The 8209-nt window shown below is 40.2% G+C and overlaps 2 protein-coding genes across 4 annotated transcripts; both read left to right on the top strand.

Moving 5' to 3' along the window:
* Nucleotides 1-747: 747 nt before the first annotated feature.
* Nucleotides 748-1608, top strand: fgf7 (fibroblast growth factor 7; the record flags this gene model as incomplete). Its single annotated transcript, XM_014029158.1, is given in 2 exon segments — nucleotides 748-854; nucleotides 999-1608. Coding segments are annotated over 2 exon segments (323 nt in total), but the record flags the coding sequence as incomplete, so codon positions are not given.
* Nucleotides 1609-5229: 3621 nt separating this feature from the next.
* Nucleotides 5230-8161, top strand: dtwd1 (DTW domain containing 1). 3 transcript variants are annotated; one of them, XM_014029159.1, is made up of 6 exons: nucleotides 5230-5276; nucleotides 5354-5412; nucleotides 6088-6365; nucleotides 6440-6577; nucleotides 7639-7855; nucleotides 7920-8161. In XM_014029159.1, the coding sequence occupies exons 1-6, from the start codon at nucleotides 5248-5250 to the stop codon at nucleotides 8147-8149; spliced, it is 951 nt and encodes a 316-aa protein (XP_013884613.1). In that variant the 5' UTR covers nucleotides 5230-5247; the 3' UTR covers nucleotides 8150-8161. The 3 variants fall into 3 exon arrangements, with proteins under 3 accessions (XP_013884613.1, XP_013884615.1, XP_013884614.1); XM_014029161.1 differs by lacking the exon at nucleotides 6440-6577; XM_014029160.1 differs by lacking the exon at nucleotides 5354-5412 and having other exon boundaries at nucleotides 5245-5276.
* The last annotated feature ends 48 nt before the right edge of the window (nucleotides 8162-8209 follow it).

The raw sequence follows: 8209 nt of genomic DNA on the forward strand, positions 1-8209 counted from the left end.
GTTAACTATAGACCAGTAATGTTTAATTTTACTAGTTAGGTTTAGAGATATGGTGTGAATTCAGTTCAGGTTAGTGTTAACTAAAGACCAGTAATGGTTAATTTTACTAGTTAGGTTTAGAGGTATGATGTGAGTTAAGTTCTGGTTCAGGTTAGTGTTAACTAAAGACCAGTAATGGTTAGTGTTACTAGTTAGGTTTAGAGGTATGATGTGGACTAAGTTCTGGTTCAGGTTAGGGTTAACCATAGACCAGTAATGGTTAATTTTACTAGTTAGGTTTAGAGGTATGATGTGAGTTAAGGTCTGGTTCAGGTTAGTGTTAACTATAGACCAGTGATGGTTAATTTTACTAGTTAGGTTTAGAGGTATGATGTGAGTTAAGGTCTGGTTCAGGTTAGTGTTAACTATAGACCAGTGATGGTTAATTTTACTAGTTAGGTTTAGAGGTATGATGTGGAGTTAAGTTCTGGTTCAGGTTAGTGTTAACTATAGACCAGTGATGGTTAATTTTACTAGTTAGGTTTAGAGGTATGGTGTGAGTTAAGTTCTGGTTCAGGTTAGTGTTAACTATAGACCAGTGATGGTTAACTGTAGGGAAAATGTCTCGGTTAGGTATAAATACAGTTACAAAAATGAATGGAAGTCAATACAATGTCCTCAGTTTGATGTAAATACAAGGATGTGTGTGTGTGTGTGTGTGTGTGTGTGAGACAGGTTCTTATCCATCCTGCTTCATGTCTCTGACAGGTATCCTGGAGATCAGGACGGTGTCAGAGAAAGGCGTTCTGGCCATCAAAGGCATAAAGAGTCAGCGCTACATCTCCATGAACAAGAAGGGCCAGCTGCAGGGCAAGGTGGGTCTGATCCTCCTCAAAGAAGAAAAGATTCTGTTTAAACCAATAACTGATAGATTGAATTCTGCTTGGAGTCGACCTCAGAAATAAAAACGTTAAACTAAACTCCTGCTGTGTTTGTGTGTTTTTGTGTTGTCATTTCAGAGGATCTACAACGACAACTGCAACTTCAAAGAGTTCTTCCTAGAAAACTACTTCAATGCTTACGCCTCTGTGAAGTGGAACACGACTAAAGAGATGTTCATCACTCTGTCTCAGAAAGGACGGCCTCTGAGGGGCAAGAAGACCAGGAGGGAGCAGGTGGCGTCTCACTTCATCCCCATGAAGTGTAAGGAGGACGAGGACAGACAGGTGGAGTGAGGACAGTCTGCAGACTGAATGATGTCATCCTGTTAACATATAAAACACACACCTGTAGCTCTGACAGCACGCCACGCTCTCCTGACTGTTCTCACTAAGAGCTAAATACTAAAGTCCACAGTCTGGATCAGGATCTGGATCAGGATCTGCAGGTCCAGGATGGACATYAGGTTTGACCCAGAGGAGCTGAAGCAAGCTGGACTTGTCTTTAAGAAGAAACAGGAAACAGATGAAACATGTTTTCTGTGGCTTTGGGATTGAAATGTTTGAATAAGATGCTGCTGCTGCTGAAACATCACAATAACGCTGTTTTCTTTATTATAACTTATTATTTGTAAAGATATTTTCTCCTGTTTCTGTTCCAACTTTTTATTAAAAATAAATGAAAATAAAACCTGCCTGCAGATCCGTTTATTTTATCATAAACTTTATTTAAACACCGGCTGCAGGATTCAGCTTGTTTGCTAAAGTCAAAATGATCTAAACTGCATTAAATCAAAAAAACAAAACAAAAGCTACAATCTAAATGTAACAAAACTACAGCTGAAGGCTACAAATAGCAAAACAGTAGCTAGAAGCTAAATGTAGCAAAAGGACAACAAAGGAAGATAAAAAATACAGWAGTTAAAAGCTAAAATGATCCAGTCTAGAAGGTAAAAGCTAAAAGCAGCATGAGAAGTTATCAGAGCAGCAGCTAAAAAAAAAAACAAATTTTCAGAAAGAAATTAAGTGAAGTTGTGTTTTAAATAAAGTTAAACCTTTGGAAAAATATAAAAGCTAGAGACAAAGAGTCACATCAGCTGAAGAAGCTAAAGGCTAAATTAGAACAAGTGGAACATTTTCTACAAAACACCAGGAAGTAACAGAAAACATTGTGAAACTCTTCAGATGGAACTGCTTTTCTTTGACTGACTTCAAATTATATTATTAATCTGATGTGAGCTGGTGCTGCAGCTCAGATTATAATCTGAAGTGCTGCAGCTCAGATTATAATCTGAAGTGTTGCAGCTCAGATTATATAATAATCTTGTTATGATTGGGTTTTTGGTGCTCTTGTTTGATGATTGGCTGCCTCATTGTCTCCTGCACCTCTGCACACCTGAGGAAGATTCTCCTAATGAGACACTGGGGCTTTATGAGACATCCTGACTGTCAGATCTTCTCTGACACATTCTGGTAGTGTCCAAACCACACTCAGTTTCTAAGTTTTACATATTGTTCTTACCTTCATGTCCTGTTTCCTAAGGTGGATTTACCTGGCTGATGGTTCCTCTCCTTGTGCCTGTAAAGAAAAGAGACTTCCAGTCAGGTTTAACAATCATTACCTGCAGCCAAAGTCAAACACCTCTTCATGTTTACACCACGCTGCCTAAAAGGAACTCACCTGAGTTTATGATTCCTCCTCCGTTCTGTGCTGCTCGCCTCCAGAACACCTGTAAGACAAGAAACACTTTAATTAACATTCAATCATCTCTGAAAAGAGACTGAACCTTTTAAAATACTCACCTGATAATCCCTCACAGCTGATGACCCACCGCCCTGCACCTGTAAATATAAACACCTTTTTATTCCTGCTCTGCTTCTTAGTTCTGATGACTGTTGAACAATTTTATAAATCATATCAAATCTGAGCTGCAACACCTCAGATTATTATTATTGAGCTGTTATACCTATTATTATATTAAAAATATGAAGTGTTACCTGCTCGGATTATATTATATAATCTGAGGTGTTCCAGCTCAGATTATTATATATTATAACAGTAGGGCTGCAACAACGCATGTACCCGTATCAAACAGTGCTTTAGGTTCAACACACACTTTGTATGGAACAATACAGATATTTAAATTTATTTTATCAGCTTGTCTTCTTAAGATGTTCTGTGTTGAAGGATCAGTGGATCTGTGTTCGACTACTCCACCTAGGCTGTATTTTAGAGCTCAGATCCACTGAGAAACTTGCTGTTTCAACAACATTTAATTTAAAAACTGTACTTTTGAGGTTAAACAAATGTTCATAATTAATTTATATAAATTACAAGTTAAAAGGGACATCAGAATGTCGCTTTTTTGTATCGAAAAAATATCAAACCGTGAGACTAAAGTATCGAACCGAACCGTGAATTTTCTGTATCGTTGCAGCCCTGATATAAAGGAATCACAGCTCAGTGATGATAATCTGAGATGTTCCAGCTCAAATTATTATATAATATAATAATAGGTATCAGCTCAGGTTATTGTATAATAATAGTATCACAGATCAGTAATAATAATCTGAGAAGTTACAGCTCAGATTATAATCTGAACAGGACATGTCAGATTATTATCTAATGATGGGTACCACAGCTCATTTATTATAATCTGAGTGTTACACCTCAGATTATTATCTAATGATGGGTGTCACAGCTCAGTAATTATAATATGAGCGTTACACCTCAGATTATAATCTAATGATGGGTACCACAGCTCAGTAATTATAATATGAGCGTTACACCTCAGATTATTATCTAATGATGGGTACCACAGCTCAGTAATTATAATCTGAAGAGGTCCAGCTCTCAGATGCATGGTGCAGGTCAAAGGTCACACTAGAACAACTCAAAGTAAAGTGTGTTAGAAGCTGCAGGCTGGCTGCCAACAGGCTCTCACAGAGACAGACCCAGGTCCACATGAAGATCAGGTTTTCTCGTTGTGTCTGAGTTCACATCTGCTCTGGAAACCCCCGTCGGATCAGACCCGTGAAACGGAGAACAAACCTCAGAAACACGACGGACCCAAACAACAATGAGCAACAAGAAGCCTCCTGCCAAGTCACGCAAACCCAGAGCGAGCAGGTAATTTGTAACATGTTCCGAATGTAAACACGTTTCAGAGCCGGGGCGGCCCGGTCCCGGTGGGACCAGCAGAGGCCCGGGCCAAACAGCACCAGAGACCAGCTTCAGACGTCCAAGTCTGGAACAGAACCTGGTCCAAAACCTTCAGGTTCTTCCCTGCTCTGCCTGGAACTCTTCATCACTCATCAGGAGAAGCTGGACCAGGTCCTGCTGCCTCTGGAGGAACTCCTCCGACTTTTTCTTCTCTGATCAGAACAAGTTTGTTTCTCAGCAGATAAAARACTTTAATGACTCGTTTAAATCAAGGATTAAATCCAGCAGGCTAAAACACAACATCTGTAATCTGCATCTCTAATCCTTAATCTGTGAAGCTTCTGTTCGATCTGAAGAGCTCCTGAAATAATCCAACAACCAGACAGTCCTAATCCTAAAATAGTCCAACACAACCAGTCACTCCTAATCCTGAAATAATTTAACACAACCAATCACTCCTAATCCTAAAATAATCCAGCGCAACCACTAACATCTAAACCTAAAATAATCCAACAACCAGGCACTCCTAATCCTGAAATAACCCAGCATAACCACTAACTCCTAATCTTAAAATAATCCAACAACCAGGCACTCCTAATCCTACTGGAAACCACACGTCCAACACCTGGCTGTGGACAGACATCTGGGGACAAAACAAAAACATAAAACAGGGAAATGTGATTATTGTTAATAAAATAAAACCATAGGACATGTTTTATATAAACATGTTATAAAAGAAAGTCAGAAGTACAAACAAGAGACAATTTAAGATAAGACAGTTCAGAAACACTAAGGAAAGGTTTGACATAATAGATACATTACAAAGGAATTTAGGGAGCAAACATTTACAAATCATGATACGATTTTTGAAAAAGATAAAATTGTTTAACAGAATTTGAGTTGATAGTAGTATTTATTTATTTATTTATTTATTTATTTATTTATTTATTTATTTATTATATTTCCTTTGAATAGATAGATTTGAAAATGTAAATAGAATACAATAATTTTAGTAGGATATAAATATTAGTGAAATCATCTTGAACCACACTCCACACCAGTAGGTGGCGGTAATGAACACCTTCAGTTTATTGCTAACCGCCATTAAACACCACAGAAGAAGAATAACTGGTCTCCGGAAGTACTTCCCATGCTTCCGGAGACAAAATGAGCGCGTTGTTGTCTGTTGGCTGCAGGTAGGCGACGTGTTTGTGTCCGGGTTCATGAAGTGACCTGAGGTTAAAACGTTTGTTTTTATTAATATCTGTTAAAGGACGAAGCTTCGGCTGTTTCCCGCCGCTGTTTCTTGCCGTCGGCTACAGCTAAAGAAAGGTAACCGGAACTAGCTTAGCTGCGCATCAGGGACGCATGCGCAGTAGCGTCCAGCGTCTTCATCTTTTTATAACCAGTTGTTTCTCATCAGTTCAGTTTAATGTCTGTGTTTGACAATAAAAAATAACTTATTTATTTTTACTCTCTGTTCTCTGTCAGAAACATTTGTTTATTTTAACCTATTTTCATGTTTTAAACAGGAAGTGTGCAGATCACACACAACACTGCAACATAAACATTTAACTTATAAAAGTCTAGTTTACAAAGACACAAACAAAATAAACTGTAGTCTTTTAGAGAACACACAAACCAGACAACAGATTCTACATGTGTTTTTACATCTTGTGTATAAAGTTGCAGCTCCGTGTGAAGGACACAAACAGTTGTTTATTTTACAAACAGATAAAATCAGGACGTGTGTCGGTCAGTAACACAATGTTTGTGTGTCGGTCAGTAAAACAGTGTTTGTGTGTCGGTCAGTAAAACAGTGTTTGTGTGTCGGTCAGTAAAACAGTGTTTGTGTGTCGGTCAAACACAGTTTAAGTCATTTGTCAGAAAATAAAAAGCTGCTGTTAATGTGGAACAAGCAGTCCCAGCTGGACCCGGCCTCTCATTTTGTGCTTATATAAATGTTGAATTGTTGTTTTTTTGTGTGTCTGTTTGGTTTGTGTGCAGAGCCAACCTTGTCCCAGGATCAGTCTGTCAGCATGAGCAGCCTGGACTCACACCAGCAGCTCTCTGCTGGCTGCCGGGACAAATCAACAGCTGCTGACTCAGAGGAGTGCACCAGGCCGCCCCTGCAAGGCCTGCAGCTGGCATCGCACGCCGTGTTGGACCGGGCCCGGCAGAGAGGCAGGGTGTCCTGCTCCAGGTGTGGACGCAACAGGATGTTCTTCTGCTACAACTGCTGCTTGTTACTGGGCACGGATAAGGAAGCCGTCCCTCGGGTCCAGGTCAGAAGAACCGATCCGGTCCTGCTGCCTCAGAGCCAGGCTGATGTTTCTGACTAACAGTTTCATGTTCTCAGCTTCCTGTGAAGATCGACATCATCAAACATCTCAAAGAATCGGACGGTAAGAGCACCGCCGTCCACGCCAAGCTCCTGGCCCCCGACGACGTGACCATCTACACCTACCCCTGCATTCCTGACTTCCACACAGAGGAGGTCAGAGCTGCTTCCTGTCCTCACCTGAACAACCGTCCACACATTTCTCTTCTGACAGCTGCAGGAAACGCTTTTATTCACTGCTGCCTGTTGTTTTATTTACTGCTGCCTGTTTGTTTATTTACTGCTGCCTGTTTATTTATTTATTTACTGCTGCCTGTTTGTTTATTCACTGCTGCCTGTTTGTTTATTTACTGCTGCCTGTTTGTTTATTTACTGCTGCCTGTTTATTTATTTACTTCTGCCTGTTTGTTTTATTTATTTACTTCTGCCTGTTTTTTAATTTATTTACTTCTGCCTGTTTTTTTATTTATTTACTTCTGCCTGTTTTTTTATTTATTTACTTCTGCCTGTTTTTTTATTTATTTACTGCTGCCTGTTTAAGAAACAAACGGTTGTTTCAGAGTCCATTTAGGACTGAAAACAAACAAAAACAAATCTTCAAATATTCAACCCGACCCAAGCAGCAGGATGGATTATTTAACTACTTTAAACACCTGATACCAGAGATTCTACTTTATCATCCTTTCAAAATAAGACTTTCTGTCTGTCTGTCCTTTCAAAATAAGAGCTGAGACCAGAGATTCTACTTTATCATCCTTTCAAAATAAGACTTTCTGTCTGTCTGTCCTTTCAAAATAAGAGCTGAGAACAGAGATTCTACTTTATCATCCTTTCAAAATAAGACTTTCTGTCCGACTGTCCTTTCAAAATAAGACCTGAGACCAGAGATTCTACTTTATGATCCTTTCAAAATAAGACTTTCTGTCTGTCTGGCTGACTGTCCTTTCAAAATAAGACCTGAGACCAGAGATTCTACTTTATGATCCTTTCAAAATAAGACTGTCTTTCTGTCTGACTGACCTTTCAAAATAAGAGTACCACAGCAGAAACCTGGGATGAGGGTGTTGTGTTGATAAAAGCAGTCCAGTTGTAAAAGTTTTCTGTTTATAACTGTTTGTTCTCTAGTTTTAGATTTAATTCTTTCATTTTACGTCTTTTATTTGTTTATTTTAGTATTTGTTGTAGCTAACTCTTGACTGTRTGTCACCTGTGTGCAGGTGGTTCTGGTGTTCCCGGGCCCGCAGGCCGTTTCATTTGAGGACATGCTGCAGCGTTTACGTGACAGGAGCTCCAACGGGTCAGGTGACTCCGGTGAGCCCCGCCCAAAGAGGCTGAGAGCCGAAGGAGTCCAGGCGACCCCCCTAAAGAAGGTGGTCTTCATCGACAGCACCTGGAATCAGACCAATGAGATCAGCACAGACGAGAGGCTGCAAGGTGAGGAAGAGGAGCTGCAGGATGAGGAGGAGGAGCAACACTGCTGAATCTCGTTTGTCTGCAGGTCTGCTTCGGGTGGAGCTGACGTCCAGGAAGACGTGTTTCTGGCGCAGTCAGCATGGTAAACCGGACACCTACCTGGCAACCATCGAGGCCATTTATTACTTCCTGAAGGACTTCCACCAGCTGGGCCTGGGTCTGGAGTACCACGGAGAATATGACAACCTGCTGTTCTTCTACTCGTACCTCCACTCTCTGGTCAACTCAGCTAGAAGAGCTGCTAGCAGGAGCTGAAGGGTTCAGAGACAGACTGATGATAAAACTCACTTTACTTTGGTTTTTAAAGTGTATCCC

The sequence above is a fragment of the Austrofundulus limnaeus genome, unplaced genomic scaffold (genome assembly GCF_001266775.1).
Source record: "Austrofundulus limnaeus strain Quisiro unplaced genomic scaffold, Austrofundulus_limnaeus-1.0 Scaffold860, whole genome shotgun sequence".
In the NCBI taxonomy this organism is placed as follows: domain Eukaryota; kingdom Metazoa; phylum Chordata; class Actinopteri; order Cyprinodontiformes; family Rivulidae; genus Austrofundulus; species Austrofundulus limnaeus.

What these genes read in the sequence shown, in the direction of transcription:
- dtwd1 (XM_014029159.1), top strand. Translation starts at nt 5,248, where the DNA reads ATGAGCGCGTTGTTGTCTGTTGGCTGCAG. An exon ending in CTGACTTCCACACAGAGGAG is followed by an intron (nt 6,578 to 7,638) that starts GTCAGAGCTGCT and finishes ACCTGTGTGCAG; the next exon opens with GTGGTTCTGGTGTTCCCGGG. An exon ending in CACAGACGAGAGGCTGCAAG is followed by an intron (nt 7,856 to 7,919) that starts GTGAGGAAGAGG and finishes GTTTGTCTGCAG; the next exon opens with GTCTGCTTCGGGTGGAGCTG.